Below are 17,725 nucleotides of genomic sequence, written 5' to 3'. Positions count from 1 at the left end.
AACGCTTCACAATTACTGTTTAAATGTATCTACTGGTCCAATTTTGGACTCTTGTTTTATAATTGTATGTATATTTTATTGGGTTTGCTTAAATATATGGGAAAAATCTATTATAGGGCCTTGAAGCCATTTGAAAACTATGTGTACAGTCATGATAAAATTGAAATCATCAACTAGAAAATGGTGATAGCATTTTTTTTGTAATATCTCTATTGTCAACTAACCTGTCGTTGTCTAATACAATATAAAAATCTATTCTAATCAATATTAAAATCAAAATAGATTAATATAAGGTTTAGCAGTATATATAGTACCATTATAAGACATTTTTTGGCTTCTAAACATAGTCTCCTCCCATACAAACTTCTGAAAATAGATTATCCCTGATTCGAATTCTGTTTGCAATTACTGCTGACTTCAGATGTGATTTGACAGATATGTGTAATATATATTTGACAGATAATGTGTAATATGTGAACTGGGAATCATACTCTTAAAACTGACCTAGATTCTTATATTGTCAAGTCCCATTTGATTTAATTAATTTATTTATTTTCTTCTTCTCACCATTTTTGGCTGCCAATGTGTTGCATGGCTGGACGTGACAGTAAAACGCAACCAAATTTTTGAGTAACTGGCAACCCAGCCTAATAAAGTTTTTATGCCATGTTTTTACAATGTACTAAGTCATAAATTTGAATATTTCTTCAGCGTCACTTGCATTCAAGAAAATTGTAAAATGTTTGATGACCAGGACATGCATATTCCTGGTTAAATAAAGGTAAAATAAATATATTTAAAAAAAAAATCTTCATAGAAAATATATCTGCCAGAGTAAAAAGTGGGTAAAAGTGAAAGCCAGATTTTTGCTCGCCTGCACATAGCCGTAAAAATGCTGATGTTGTAGGGTATCGGCCGACGCGGTGGTGACGGGACGTGTCATCAGATCTCTACTCCCAGGCTCCACACACTTGTCATGTGCTGAAAAGGGCCCTGTCACTGTGATGTATGGCTGTTGTAATCCCCTGCACTGTGGGCCCTCATGTTTACCCAAACCCATACTTCCTGGCCCTCACAGAGCCGCGGAGGGAATCCTAAACCGGAGCAGATTAGTGGAAGGAGCAGAAGAAAAGAGGGTGAAAGAATGGAGCAGAGGGAGGGGACTGGGCCTATTCTGCTGTACCTGATCATAATGCTCTGAAAGGCAGACAGCTGATACCAGACACCATCAGTGAGGTTCTGCCGGGACACCACTGGTTTCATATCTGGGCTGGGGTCACCGAGGTCCTGGGTACTTTAACCTGGTCTTTTAGTTTCAACAATTACTCCGTGCTGATGTTACATATGACAGACCAAATGGTAGTTTCATGCCAAAGGCTATATAGAACATACCATTATATGTTCCCCATTACAAAATTCAGTAAAAATGTATTGCGTTGGTCCATATAAATTGTGTATTATGTCCATTGTGTCCATGTCTAGTGAGATTTGAATGTGACCACTGACCATAGAGGCTCTGCAGAGGCTAAAAATACTAATAATAACAGATAGGGCTGTAATAATTGATAATAATTGGACTATACAGGCTATATTATAACAAAAACAGTGGCATTATTAACTCCAAAAATTTCATTTTTTAATTAATACTACACTTGTAAATAGTCTCCATTTAGAAGCTTTCAGTCTCCATATTTCAACCTATAATTGGTTAAAAAGTCCCAATGTACAATAGAAATAATTGATTAAATAGTTGTCTAAATGTAAAAATGAATCGCTGACTAACCCACTACAGTTGTCCCTCACTATATCGCGGTTCACCTTTCGTGGCCTTGCTGTTTTGTGGATTTTTTTAGTGCAATTTTGCATGCTTTTTTAATCCGCATTGTGTTCCGTGTCCTGATTAGTTAAGGGACTGTAGACCATTGTCAATTATTTTCCTGTACAGTACAGAATGTGCTCAACCAGATTTACATAAATGTTGGTTCGCAGTGTGACTCTGAAGTGCTGTATGTTTGCAAGTTTTCTCCTCGACAAAATCCACAATGTCGATGAAACGTTCTGCACCAACTAAGGCACCTAAGAAGGTTTGAACTTTGAGAGAGTTTAAGCAAGAGAGAAATGTGAGAAAATGTGAATGCCTGTGTGAGAAAAGTGTATAAAGTGTGTGGTGAGGGGTTTTACAGCTTCAAAACATATATAATAACTGTAAAAAATAAAGCTGACTACTTCGCGGATTTCGCCTATTGCGTGTTATTTTTAGAACGTGATAAACGAGGGACCACTGTACTAAAATAATTACATACCTAATGACAGAAGCAGATTTGTAGAGTGGAAGCAGAAATAACGAAATAGTAAATGGTCACGTTCATAAAAGTCTTTTGTACCTTCAAGGCATTCCACACGCTTCACACCAAGGACCCACTCACCCACTTAGTTTTTTTTTTTTTATATTGCTATGTCAACTGGCAAACTGGCAACAAGTTCATTGCAAAGATTAATCACAATCAAATCAAAATCGCAATTTAAATGGACACTATTTTTGAAGTACCATTCCTTTACAAACAGCAACATCCTATCTTCTAACCTTGTAGTTTAGATCTGTAAAAAGTTGTTCGGAAGTACGTGATTCTTGTGATAGTTCATAGGCTAGTTTTCAGTCCAGTCCAGTCCAGTCCTATTATAAATACATCAATCGTAAATCTAATCACAGTCACAAAGCTTGTAGAATATTTCCCAAATTGTTCAGCCCTATATCAAGCCCTGTACAGTGTTTTATTGTGCATCTCAACTGTAGAATCTGCTCATATTTTTTTCATTTGCGCATTAGTACCAGTTCAAAGTAGTCGCCGCTCACCATATCCATCAGACAGCTCCTCAGGTCTCGCTCCCCCTCACTGGCAGACAGTGAAACTCGAGCCAGGGAACCAGAGCTGGGCTAAGGTTAGGCTGTCACACCTCTGTATTCACACCCACAGGGGTCAGCCCAGAGCACCCATGGGTCCTGTCTCTTCGGTGATGGGTGCACACTCCACACTGAGCTCTCACCAAATCCAGCCATTGTCCAGGGAAGCAAGGTATTTTCTCCTCACATAGCCTTTAATCTGACTCTTATGTTCCACTGAAGACCTGGCTAAAAACGGCTAAAAACTTAAGTTTGTTGGATTATTCTAACAGTTATCTCATGGCTGCTTAGTATTGTACCTGATTGTCTTAAAAACGTGAAAAACAGAACAGGTTCATTTTAAAAGGTTTGCAGTGGTCCAAAGTTTTTCCTTGTATACCTTATGCAGTCTGAGCATCTCAGTTATTCAGTGCAATAAGTGCTTTTCTCAACATTTAGAAGCCAGAGCGAAGTTTTGCTAACTTATTTTGACCTCGAGAGCTGCTAATACAATATATCTGTTCTGGGGCAAGACCATTTTGCTCAAACACATGGAAAGAAATCACGTACAGGCCTTTTTAATTCCATATTAGTCAAAAAATGAAAATTCAAAACTTGCCAAGATCTTAGCACTCCATGCCTTCTGCTGCGCTCCAAAATATTCACTGACTAAGAATCCATCGTCTGATTAAAGCTTTTTCTCAAAGTCAGTTCTGTGTAATTGTAAGTAACTGTGGAAAAACTGCATGTGGCCTTTTTGTCTTTACACATTTGTAAGAAAAGACACTATACAATGGTTTGGGATGAGAGCTAGCTGTCCAAAGTCCAGTCCTTCATTTGTCGTTTTGAAAAAGCTGAATAGGCCAAAGGGTTTATGAGAGCAAGTTATATAGATGTAAATACCTAATTCCTCCATTAAATGTTTGAAAATCAGGTAACCCAGCTTCAACTTACTAAAAAACTAAAGGCAGCCTACAGTATACAATACATTTTTCCAGTATACGGCATATTAACCAGATTGACGTCCAACTCCCCTTTTCTCCTTCCCTTTCTCTTTTGCTCTAACCACTTAATTTTCCAATGATGTCTTCAAACTGTACGTAATCTCCCCCTGGATACGTGTGCTTGGCTGCCAGTGCTATCCTGACATCTCCACACAAGACAGAAGCCCTGAGACCCCTCCTGTGTGTGGGGTCATCTCCTCCAGGCGGCTCCCTCCTCTTCCACATGTGCACAACATCAAGCCTGATCCACCGTGGCCAATCCCAGGCCTACCAAAGCTGTCTGTTTACTCAACTTTGATTTACCCGATTAAGATCAAGAAACCACACACCGCAGGGTTAGAATGTGACGTTACTCGGATTTTACGGATAACTGCAGCCGGGGGGAGTCAAAGTCCATATGACTGATATTAGACTACTTCTTTCACTAAGACACAGTTAACATCATTATATTTAAATATTTACGAGAAATCATGCCTAGTTTGTTCTAGTTTTTTTTAATTATTATTATTATTATGGTGAAGTTTATAATTTAGAATAAGTTTATAAATAATCATCATAAAATTAAAAGAAAAGAGAAAAAGAAAACCCTTTCAGTCATATGTACAGCTAAACAAAACCATTTTTGGCCTGGATTTAAACATAGTCAAAGTAGAGGCCTGTCTCACATCTTCAGGAAGACTGTTCCAAATTTCAATTGGATAAAACTAAAACACTGATTCCTCATGTTTAGTCCTGACTCTGGGCACCAGCAGGAGGCCGGTCCCTGAGGTCCTCTGAGGGCCAGATGGTTCATGTGGCACTAACATGTGTGTATTTTTTCCTGTAGCCGTCAATAAATGATGAATAATAAAGGATATCAGTCGGTACCAACCCACTGACTACATTTACGTGAGATCAAAGACTCTTTAAAAGTGTGTAAACCTTTTGTTTTTTTATTGTAGATAATAATTTGCATGTAAAAGTAGTAGTATCTGAGCTAAAAGCTAACCAACTTTCAGCTGAAATTTCTGAACTTGTGTGCATCTGGTAAACATACAGCACACTAGTGACCATTAAACATCCTCTTTTACATGTTACTGGTGAGGAATACCTGTCAACACTGAACATTCCATCCAAAATCCAGGAATAATTTATGTGCAAGGAAGGCATTCTTCTGACAGTGAACTAACATAAATATCTTGAAATTTATATTTTATAGACTTTGATATGGGGATGGGCCATTCATTTTCATTTGTATGTGAGGAAACTTTTCATTTCATTACCAAGGAACCATAATTTTAAAAAGGCCCAAAAGAAGTCTAAATTGCACAATAGTTATGATGATTAGAAATTATGAGAAATAAAAATACTGAATAAACTGTCAGAATAATGCCTTCCTTACACCTAAATTGTTCCTGGGTTTCAGATGGAGTTTTTGGTGTTTTTTTAAGATCTCACTGCTGACTTATGGTAATTTTATAGCCTACTTTTCCCCGTACAAACAATTGACATAAAATGTATGTAAAGCTATGATAAATATTTACCCGAAAACCAAGTAATAATTACAAAAACATAAAAATCTATCATATGCACTTTAAGGCTACAAACAAGGCTGCGTGTTGTGTTGAAAGATCAACATAAGCCAGTTCTTCTCAATGAGTTTGTAAGCAGTCAGTCACATGGGTGTAGTGTTTGTTTGGCCTGGAGATTTGTGGCAGGTTCTGACCACCCACAGAATTTATACAGATTTATGCAGTAGACACATGCAGTTTTAAGAATCTCACATCTTTCAAGAGGCTAACGAGTGATTTAATGCACACAGCACGTACTAGCGCAGTCTGCTGGGACCTCTCAGAACACTTGCATGCATGTTTGGGTGTGGGCTAGCGAAGTTTGTGGAAACGTTTTGAATACAGCACAACAGAAGTGAAGGACAACTTGCCTTTTAAAATTAGGGGTGGATGTTATAAGGATTTTATATTGAATTGTGATGAGTCTGTAGAGATTGGTCCATTGTGATTTTGTACTGCTCTGTTAAAAGAGACTCACTATGCAAAATTGACTTGGTTTTAATCATGTTGTAATGTTTCCGTGTACCTGTTACTCATTTATTGATTGATTGATGCATGTTTGATTAATCTTTACTCTCCTGTATTCAAGACGTCATTGCTCCAAAAATTCCCAAATCCTAAGTTGGTGCTGCACTTTTAGACTCGGAAGTCAGCAGACGTGTTTCTTTTATTAAGTTGTTTTAGATCAATATTGCGATTTAAAATGTGCAACATGTAAAATAATAATCCATGGCCGTCATAAATTATAACGATAGCAGACACAAGCGCAATATGTCTTGTTTAAAATGCAGTTCACATGGTGTCTATATTTCCCCACCAACTCCTCCTATTGGTCAAACTTTTTTATGAGTGACAAGTGGATTTAGCCCATCAGTGTAGTGAGAACATAAGCAGAACCATTATTTGGTAATATAATGAAGCTATTTCATAACATATTTCATAACAATTTCAAACTTAGCCCTACTTCCTGTATTTTTGTACTTTTTCTTCTCAACGTTTTCCTGTAGAAACTACCACTTGACTGATGTAAAACTATGATAAATATTTACCACAGGTACTCTCTCACCAAACCAAGTCATAATTAGAAAAAAAACATGAAAACCTGTTATCTATACTTGAGTGTTATTATAAGATTACAAATAACCAAATACATCTTATCGCCTTTATTACGCCTTCCTCCCATCGTGCGTGTTTTTGTTAGCATTGGTTAAATCTCTCCTGGTCTCTCTCGGTCTCACAGCCCATTGCTCAGCTCACACCGCGCAGCCTGGTCCCCTGGTGTTTAGTCTGTACGGGCCCTGATTCTTCTTACAAACATGCACCAGAACTATACACCTCTGTTAGCGTGCCTCCCATTGTGATACCATCTCGTGCACGTGGAGTAGGGAGGTGTGGGTACCGCTGTCTCTGCCAAAATTCCTCAGTACACTAGTGTCTTATGCACCTGACCTGAGATACCCCTGTGTAAGTGATAGAGTGTGAGGAAAACACATGGGGAGTATGGAGACAGCCGTGGGAGGGTTGGGGTTTGGGGCGTGACACTTCATAAATTATGGCTGGGATGTTTTGCTTTCACGTCTTGTCAAAACATCAGACCATTGCAAACTGGTAGTTTTCACACAAGAGTTTTCAATCTGTGTGTGGTACACCTGAGCCAGTGTGGACCATAGACTGTATATAGAAGGACATAGCTAACCTGCTAGCAAACCGAGTTTCAAATAGGAAGTGAGCATGGGCATGAAGTGGTTCTGGCTCCAATTGACAAAAAATTATTGCCCCTTTTTCAGTAACTGCTGCTGTCAGGCTTCTCATTCTGACCTTACAATTTTCGTTTAACCCGCTCTGCATACTATTTTTTATTTCGCCATTTTGTCCATAAATCAAGACATGAACATTTAAAACAGACCAATCAGACGCCTTCTTTCCCTGAGGTCCCTGCTGCTAGCTTTAGCAACAGGTTGACTGACAGCCTTATTGCTAAGCGCCCACCCCTTGCCAAACCAGCGGTGTGGGCGTGATGGGCCCAGTACCTTCAGTGACCCCGCTCCTGATTGGCTCTTTGGTTTTGAACCCAGATTTCCAAATATTGTCCCTGGTCATTTAGTTGCAGCCAAACGTTATCTGTGATGTTACACTCCCTCAGTGCACTGCCATCTACAGTTTATAGTATGAACAAAACACAATGAGGCAAATTTTCACGAAGTACTCTGTGAGGTTCTTTCGCTGTATATTTCTCTGGAGTCACAAGTACCCAGCTGTCAAATGATCACCACATAGTTCCAGGGAAGCCATATCCATGGGTTTCTTTGCTTGTTATAAATAAGTTTTGCGGTCACCTGATTGCTTAGCTAATGATGCGGTGTTTGGGATGATGCTCATGATGATGATGATAAAACGGTGTGTGCCAACAGTAGATTCAGCCCAATATATTGTGCGTTGGCGCTGCATCACAAGGCGCTTTGACTTCTGGGACACTCACTTTGCTAAAAAACACATTAATATTTATATTGACAAAAAGTAATCTGCACCACAGCAGGTTTCCTCAACAGCAGCAGATCCAACAGCCTCCTCAGCTACTTCATCACCTCCTATTCACCACTGCAGTACCCAGGAGCAAAGAGAAGGCATTTGTCCTAGCAAAACTACTATTCTCTCTTTTCATCACATCTTTACCTGTCAGGCTCTGTGCACCTAAGCTTGATAAGCAAATGAAGCGTTCAGACACATTACTGGAGAATGGAGATACGGCATTCACACTATATAAATCCTGCTGAGAGGTTCTGCCTTCATGCCTTGTCCACTGAGACACCATTGTTCAGAGCAGTGTTGTGAGATGCGTCTGTCAGGGAGCCTGCAACCCACAGCTGAAGGGCTCTTGTGGAAACTCCGCCCCCTCCCAAAATGTTTTGTCTGAGAGAACATTAATTGTCTTATTTTCTTAAGAATTCTTATCAAACCAAAAAAAATGTCACAAGGAAGTCTTTGAATCCTCCTGTTCCTTCTTTCTGCCAACTCAATGTCACTGTCAGCCGTAAACTGTATAGATGGACATGGCTAGCCCGCTATCGTCTGCGTTTCAAATTGGAAGTGAGCATAGACGTGAAGTGGTCTCATCTGATTCTAATTGACTTCTATTGAAATATTGTCGCCCCTCTCTCTCTGTAACTGCTGCTTCTCATTCTTAGCTCTAAATGATCCTGGTGTTTTTATTTTGCTATTTTGTCTGTAAATCAAAATATGAACAATAACAGACCAATGAGGTGGCTTCTTTCTTCAATGTTGGCTTTCACTAGCATTCGCAACAGGTCTGATTGACAGATATCACAATGGGTTTTTGTTGCTAAGGGTGCAGATTAGACACTATAAATGCTAACTTTGATGGGCTTCATTTGGCTGCATCCGAGTGCCATAACATCACACTCAGTGCACTTCTGGTGATCTAAATCTATGCTGTCAGCTACTCACGACCTTCTACCTGTGTTTCTTTTAAATTCTGAGCCCCTTGATTCCCTGTACTACAGTCTGCCCCAAAAGCGCTAACCTTAACCAAATCATCTGCTCCTAAACCTAGCCTTAATCATAACCCTAATCTTTACCTGATAGTGAAATATTTAGTTAAAGCTCTTTCAAAGCATTCCAGAGAATTTCCAGAAATTTCCCAGAACACAGATGTTGTTAATGCAGTAATGTTAAAAAAACATGTTTGCTAGCTTATGGAAAGTCACTGACTGTACTAACCCTGGTGAGTAGTCATACAACACGTGTGCAGTTGCTCATAAAATGAACATAATATTGCTTTTGAGAACCAATTAGAGATTATAAAAGTTATGAATTTTCCAAAATACACTGGTCATTTTGAGATGACATGACGCAGAAAGGGAATAGAACTCCTTAAACACAGGAAAGACACAGGGCCAGCACCTTCAAAAACATCCAATATTACACCAATATGTGCTGTGAGAATGGATGGAGCTGTCAACACAACTAGATTTTAGTTCCCTCACTTGGCCTATTTATTGTTGTTCATGAATCTATAAAGGGACATAATTGTTGGCTACATATTAAATTTTTTCCCACAAAGATTTTACCCTATAATTTACTTTTGACAAATAAGTTGCTAGCTAGAGTTGGTTTTATGTGCCACAAGTAAGTCAAAAAGACACAATTGTTTTACTTTGTTTCTTTTATTGTCATGTAGAATTCAACATTAACTTACACCAAACAAGGAACTATGTTTGTGTTAAGTTAGCCAAGTTTCTAATTTCTACCTGAAGTCGCTAGTCAAAAGTATTATAAGTTTACTTGCTGGTTGGACATGGGCAGCTGATAAGACATAAGTAGAAGTAACATCATAAATGTTACCTAGCAGGGTTTCTACCTGTGACGCAACAATCCTGTGAAAATTCTAGCCACATTTCCTGAGGCTCAGAGACAACAGAGGAATATTGAAACCAGTGTGAATGGAGCTAAATGCAGCTCCGGGTATGTTTTTGATGAGGGAACAATGTAAGTAATAAGTTGGTTAAAAGCTCAGAAAAGTAAATTTTTGCATAATTTGTTCTTTAATATGACCCAACCAGTTGGTCTATGTAGTAACAGTTCAGTGTCTACAGGTTTGTTTGAGTGAAAAATATTGTTTGGTCAGGCATGCAAAAAAATACATGATTTGCACATGCTATTAATTTATCTGTATAAAGAAATAGGGTTAAGAATTGTTTCTATTTGGCTCTAATGGTCTCTGTCATAGTGGTTTGGATATTATTCTAGCCATCAATGCATGTGACACATCTTTTTCAAAAATACACGCAGTTTACGGATTGGTTTGGTTTGAACTGGCTACCTTTCAGCTGCTGGGTAAACAACATCAATTCCAATGTCCCACTATAACTCTCGTACCAACCAACATTGTGTTTGTAGTATTTTAGCTAGCGCATTTTCCTTCAGGATTTCCTGTGGTATTTATCTTAGCAGATTCTGTGTGTTGCTGCCTGTCACCCCCATGAGTATTAAGTTCAAGTGGTATTCCTCACACAGGCCCTTCATTAAAGCGTCACTAATTTTCAAAGCGTCTCTAGTGAGAAGGAGTGGTGGCTCTAATCAAAGCTCTGACCCCGAAGAAACTGGAGCCTGTCTGTGATTGGACCTTAAAGGGAGGACATCAGGACTAACATGGCAGCAGTCGCAAACTCTGGAACTCTATCTGCCCCAGACCATAGCTGCTGCTCTGATGTGTCACCGAGATGACAAGAGGTCAATCAATTATTCTGGATGGTTCAAGCCGTTTAGGTTATTCTGTGGCTTTTTAATTGGCTAAGGCTGTGTCTGAATGTCCACCCTACTACCTACATAACTCTACTCAGGGCACTATTTAGGGATCATGCCATTTTTGTGGGTTCCAAATGTCCAGTGAGTGACAAAGTAGTACACTCAAAATTTCCCACAATGCACCTTTAAAAGTAATGTTCAGCAATGATCACTAGACTCATCAATATCGACCACAACGCATTGCGAAAGTCATAAAAACAAAAGTGGACAGCTATAGACCTGTAACTGGACACAACACGAAGCAATGAAAGCAGATAGAAGCACATTAGTTGTAGTAGCCCGAGAGCTGAAGAGGAGTGACATTTGAGTTTTAACACAGAAGAAGTTTATTACATTAGTAGAGCACCAGAAGGCATGAACTCTCAAGACATTGTGATGATGTTGTCCATTCCAGTCTAGTGCAGTCCAGTCTATGCTTTAGTTGTAGGGAGTATTATACCTCTGATGACGTAGGCCAAGATAACAAGGACTGAGATGGCAGTGAGAGCAGATTTATTAATGTACTAATTCATTTACTAATTACAAAACCATTGGACATAATGTCCCATTTATTTGATGTCAAGACGACTATCCAATCAGAAAGTAGAATGAGCGTCACATGAGTCTCTCATCCGGGTTGCCAACTTCAATGCTGAAATCCAGTTGGTTTAAACCTAAAAGGACTCTCTCTGATATGAATCATCACTACCTACACCCCAGCACCTGTAGCCATCATTAATCAGTTCTAGTGCAACCTCTGCAGCTCAGTGAGTGAATTCTGGAGGTTCCATATGGGGCATGTATGTCTCCTCTATCTGCAGGTTAAAGCACTGGCAGCCCAGGTTCAGCTGTAATTCTAGTTATTTTTTAACTGCAAGAGTGCAGGCTACATACAGGTATTTTTAAAATAATTGCACTGGAATAAGACAAAATTAAAGCTGCAAGCGGTGATAAAGGGCCCTCGCAACACTTGCGACCGCAGAAGGGCGTGCCACAGTGGGAGAGCTTCATATCAACCATAGCTTGACATGTGATTCAATATTTTCAGTGTCATGTTGGAGATAAATGTTTACGTCCTATTGTATCTTTGCAGGGGGCGCTGGAGAGCCATTTTTAAAGATAGAATTTTAATCCCTACATCATTTTGTCCAGCTTATCAAAATACACAGACACTACATCGGGTTTTGTTTGAACTGAACGATGTTTGCAAAAGTTACAGGAATTTTTATGCTTCCAAAATGGCTGCTTCACTAAGACCTCATTATGACCACACCCTGAGATTTATGTAAATTATTTTAACAACGTCTGACCCCAGATATGTCCTGATGTTGCTTTCTCAGTTTGGAGTTGGTTGGATAAAAATAGATAGGGTGTGGTCCCCATAGAATTTCTTGCTCAGGGTCAAATGAAGAATGAGTGTCCCAAATTTTATCAGATTATAACAAACTTTTTTGTCACTTCTCATTGACTTTTTTGAGGTGTAGCCATGCAAATGTGGATGTAGACAGGGCGTGGTCTTCCAGGCTATCTGTACCAAATTTTATTTTCTATGACAAATTCAATTTTTCGGCCCCATTTTAACTTTGCAGAGGGCGCTGGAGAGTAATTTTTAAAGAAGTTTACAGGTCTGACAATGTTTTGTTTTTTTTTTTCAAAAATTGACATTTTGTTGAAAAATCACCATGACCACACGCAGCATTTTATTTAAAATGTAATTGATAACTTTTTATTGCACCTGGGTTGTGTGTCTTTTGGCTAAGATTGAAGTGTTTTTGATGAAAACTGTTGGAGGAGATGTCAAAAGATCATGATGAGTGATTTTGTCAATCCCTGGTTTGATCCAATATGGCCGACTTCCTTTAGGGTTTAGGACGAGGCCATCATATCATTTTTGACATGTCCTGACGCGACCTATTTTTGATGCTAAGTTTCACTTGTCTATGATGACATTTTTCTGAGCTGGGCTCCCATTGGTGCAGTGTAAATACATTTTTGAGGTGGCGCTTTGAGTCGTCTTTAATTTTTTGGTGGGATCTTCACTCAAAATTTGAGCTCACTGAACTCTATTATTGGATACCACTTACTTGTCTATACATTATTGTTTATTGCTTGATTTTTCACTGACTCGCCCTCTTCGCACATTCAGGCCCTAACAAGGACCCAACCAAGAAGAGCATGGACACAATCCTTGAAAGTAATTCTACTGCCCCCTCGTGGACTCTGTCAATATGACTTCATAACACCATTGGGATTTTTGCTCATATAAAAGAATCCAGCAGTAATAACATTGTAAATCTGCTTAGGCACTTCTCGTGTGACCCACAGCCCTCTCTCCAGTCTTTCCACTGCACATGCCAGCCCGCCATAATGACTTTTTCTATTACACACGCACTTATTGGCACTAGATGAAGGAAACCCAAGTCCCGTGCAGCAGCCGTCCCCAGGGGCAGACGGCGTGCTAATTGTCCCCGCTTTAAAGCTCCATTTTTGGGCTCAAATGTTCATCTTCAAAGGCGGAATATTTGTGTGGCTGTGGTGCTCATGGAAAAGCCCATTTTATTTGGCCTAGGTACACTGTAAAAAAAAAAAAAGGTTATATACTTTAGGTCTGGGTGATATGACAAAAAAACACATGACTTTTTTTTGTGATATTGGTCAATCAAGATTTTCAATTTGATCAAATTTTTGTCATTAAAAACTGTAAAATAATAATTAATAATAATAATATAATAATTAAATAAAATAAATGCTGTCAGTACGAATTCCTGTACATAAACAATAAATATCATTGCGAATTAACACCCAAAAACACCAAAAATACTAGATTTCTTCCTCTAAAGTCTGCTTGGCTACAAAGCACATGTTTTTACTGACTCCTTGACTTAGTGCCAAGGAGGGCCTCCTCCTTGTTTCAATGGAAATATTGTCCATTTGACTTTAATCTTTCAGTATGGCATAAAATGTATCTTATTTCCATGGAATTATGCAGGTGAAGTGCCACCTCCATTATTGTCCCTGCTTAGTCCTGGTTTTGTCCTGGTATTGTCCTTGTTTAGACCAGTGAACGCTCATTATAAAACAAGATTCTAGATATGTAATCCTTGTCGCTCTTTTCCCTTGCTCTTCATATAGTTACTTAAAACTATTGCAGTGTGTCTGTTTTACAGCATGGAGCTTCTTGAATCAACAACCTGTTTTAATAAAGTCTCGTTCATATTTCACAGCGCCATATCTAAAGTAGAACCCAGAACTTTGATCTTACTCACTGATCATGGCTCTCTTTGGTCTTTTTGCATCTGCCTACGAGAAAACAGAGCCGAGTAACTCAACCATTAGTTGTGGTTTGACGCCTATATCTGTATCCAATATGCCCAGAGACATACAGGACTCTGCGTAACTTTCCCAGGATGCACGGTACCGCTCGTGGGTGGCATCATACTCGTCGCATCGATCATTCTGTGCCAAACACATGCTTTCTTTGTGTTCTTTGGCCTGAGAATTGAACCCCTGCCTTTAGATACCAGTGCGAGGAATGCTGCGTGATTGGTGATGGGGTAAACAGTGAATAGTTGTAATCAGGCGCGGCTGCCTCACTCCTGGACCGATCATTGATGAGGCACGGTGCTAACGGCGAAATATTTTGGTTGCATTTTGTTGACTGCGAGCAGATGTAGCAAGTATCTAATCAGGGGAGGGTACTAGTCACGCTACATACCAGGGAGAGGAGATGTATTATACTGGCTTTTTAAATAACCGTTGGACATTTTTGCTTTATACTATTTTAAACGTTTAGTTAAAGATGCACTATGTAACTGATGGGGGGGAATACGGCCTGTTTGTCTCCAGGGAGATGTTATTGCTTTAAGGCACACTTTATTGTAGGGAAATGTGTCCTCTGCATTTGACCCATCCTTGAATGCCACCTCATTGAGAGCAGTGGAACCCATCTCCAGATCTTGAGCTAGTCTTGGTCAGGACCTTAGCTGGAGGATTCGACCTATTGTACATGTTTTGGGTTGATGAGGGAAACCAGAGTGCCCAGAGAAAACCCACCCAGGCACAGGGAGAACATGCAAACTCCACACAGAAATGCACAGGCAGAGTCAACCCTGATACCTTCTGGCTGTGAGATGAGAGGACTAGCCATAAAAAGTTTTTCTGTTAGTGTTCTCTCACCTTTCCACAGATGTGATTGTAAGATTATAGATGTTATCTGGCCTCTTACTAGCCCAGGAAAGCCATAGCATCTGAGGGATCCAAAAAACAAAAGGAAGTTTTTTGAGCTCTTTACCGTTTAATAGAGCACACAATCATAGATCTGATAGACAGCATGTCCTCAGTGCAACAAAAAAAACATTATATAGTATGGCCTAAACCACTAAGCCCCAGACACAGGTCAATTTAGCTGTAGGAAAAAAAAATAATACTATTACACTATTTACAATTATGTGTTCGGATATTAATATTGCACAGTGTTATTTTAGCCTTAGCAGTTCTTTTTAATATAATTTCATGTATGATTATTTAATTAAAAAAAAATAAAAATAAAACATTTTCCTAGCTAAACCTCCCCTCCCCAAGCAGCACTTGGCAGAGTCCAAATCGGCGCAATAAGGGCGTGGCTCCAACCCAGTGCCACCGATCACCTGATTAGTGAGGGTGTGGTTTACTACTCCCTCACGTTGACCTGTAACTTAGTCTGGTGGTGTTATCTACTTGTCTCTATGGAAATAGATAAAATGAATGCCATTTCCTGGAACATTCTAAGGAAAGCAATAATATTTTCCATGAAAATAAGTAAGTGAGGGACCTTACATCAAAAATGTTACATAGTGCCCCTTTAATACAACTTTCTTTTTATTCAAGTTTGATATTTGTTTTTTAAGGACTTTATAATGACTCAGTTCATCAGCGCATAGCTATGAATCAACACGGTTTTATGAAGGAATCCAGAATACAACACGAGTCTATATGAAGCAGAGCAGACGGGTAACACAAAGCAAAGCGTCCAGAAGAGCCCAGCCGCTGAGAGATGGAAACCAGGAGTGTGTCTACCACTGCAGACTGAGGCAGGAGTCAGGGCACAGGCGTTATAAGGGCTGTGCAGCTGCTGTTAACGCACAAGTAGAAACATTACTAAAGATGGGAGATTTATTTTTTTAGTAGGTAATATTGCAACTGGAGATATGCAAGAAGAGACCATAGAGTATACTGTTAAAGCCACACTGTGTAACTTTTTAGACCAACAATAGACCAAAATAAAAGCATGTTTGTTTTTATTTTGGGATATTTTTATTGCACCTTCACAAACCTGATTTATTTCACCTGTGGGAGGGCCTCTCCATGGATGATCATGTTTCATGTTTAGGACATTGCACATGTGGTAGATACCACTGCAGCATTGTGCCTTTGCTTTCTGGCCCAACCATTTGCCAAATGTCTGTACCCTCTCACCTCATTTCACGCTGTAACTATCCTGTCCAATTAAGTCTTCAGAACAGAAAATCATAAAAAAATACATATAAAATGACATAAGTCAACTGGAACTAGTGTGAGGCAGTGTCGTGAAAAGGGCCTGTTACTGAGATGACTCATGTGATTGTTGAGTCTATAACACTGTTTTCGTCTGTCTCTTAGGATCCAGAGAGCTGGGAGAGGTCAGTGTCAGGGCTCACTGAAATCACATCAGCTCTGATCCAAGACCGGACCCCCGCCTTGGTGGGACAGCTCCTGCAGGCCTGAGGAACCATTGAAATCCTCTACCCAGGAGAGGACCACAGCCCCAATAAACCACAGACACTGGACTAGGAGAGGACCCCAGCCCAAACTACAGCCTCCTGCACAAGAAGAGAACCCCAGCCCAAATTATAGCCCCTGGGCCTTGTCTGATCAGCCTGTCCCTTCTACATTCTGTTTGAATCCAGAAAGAGTCTGGAATCAGACGGGGGGTGACAGACCTCCATCTTAACTTGGCATGTTCCAAACAATATGATCAACAACATTATCCCTTTTTTATTCATAAGCCGGCGTGTTTGTTTTGACACCAACAGAGCATGCGTCTCTCTGATTGGTTAACCCACCTGTCAATCACGCCCTCTGAAATCAGGGAGACAGAATACGGTTCCAGACCCTCTTTGTAAAGTTTTGCCAAAGTGCAGTTCTGGCTGTTCAGGTAACCCTGGACCAGGAGAGAACCCCAGATCTGAGGATCCACAGTCCTCTGCTAGGACTGCTCCTGCAGTCCTATAACAGACGTTCCCAAACTTTTGAGGCAGAAGACTCCCAAAATAACTATGCATCATCTTGCTCCCAGCTCTTGCCTCTCGACCCCCCGGGGGTCCCGCCTTCTACTTTGGGAACAGCTGTCCTAAATCCATTATGTCCAATGCCTGCAGCTCATGCAGATGTATCAGCTCCATGTAATCCAGGAACCTGAAGCTCTGTAGAGTGTTTATGCACAGTCTGATGTATTTCTGTTTATTACACCACTGTGGCATTTGTCATGTAATCTCATGTTATTAAAAGTTGTGCAGCTAATTAGCATTTATTATATGCTTTAATACTCCCCAATTTTCCTCTGGGTCATACTGGAAAGAATAATTGCTTTTACAAAAAACCCCAAAACAATCTATGTATCGTATGTATGAAATAACACAACAACTTACTATATACAATATATAAATGGGAGATTGAATTATGTAACATGACTATATTTATCTTGTGTCTAAATAAACTCTGGTATTTTCTTATAGTCCTTTTGGTGACTTTTTTCTTAATGAAAATGTGCTCTTATTTTACTTTACATTTTCTAATCAGAGTCACTTTTATTGCCATTGTCCTTGAAGACAAAGTGTCAAACTAATAATTTGCAATAAATAAACTTAATGTATGATGTACCACTTTTTACCATTAGCCTACAGTTTTTCTTCAAAATAACATTTCAGTTGCCTTGTCCCTTTCTCAGTTGCCTTTCCAAATTCTGTATA

At 39.5% G+C, this 17,725-nt stretch overlaps 1 protein-coding gene across 1 annotated transcript in view; it reads left to right on the top strand.

Moving 5' to 3' along the window:
* The window catches only part of crppa (CDP-L-ribitol pyrophosphorylase A), a 37,342-nt gene extending 19,855 nt beyond the window's left edge, over positions 1-17,487 (top strand). The window contains exon 10 of the mRNA XM_033981242.2: positions 16,377-17,487. Coding sequence (XP_033837133.1) covers positions 16,377-16,481 — 105 coding nt within the window. The 3' untranslated portion in view covers positions 16,482-17,487. The remainder of the gene's footprint in view (positions 1-16,376) is intronic.
* The last annotated feature ends 238 nt before the right edge of the window (positions 17,488-17,725 follow it).

The sequence above is a fragment of the Periophthalmus magnuspinnatus genome, chromosome 16 (assembly GCF_009829125.3).
Source record: "Periophthalmus magnuspinnatus isolate fPerMag1 chromosome 16, fPerMag1.2.pri, whole genome shotgun sequence".
Lineage (NCBI taxonomy): Eukaryota > Metazoa > Chordata > Actinopteri > Gobiiformes > Gobiidae > Periophthalmus > Periophthalmus magnuspinnatus.
This window is presented reverse-complemented; position numbering and strand designations above follow the sequence as displayed.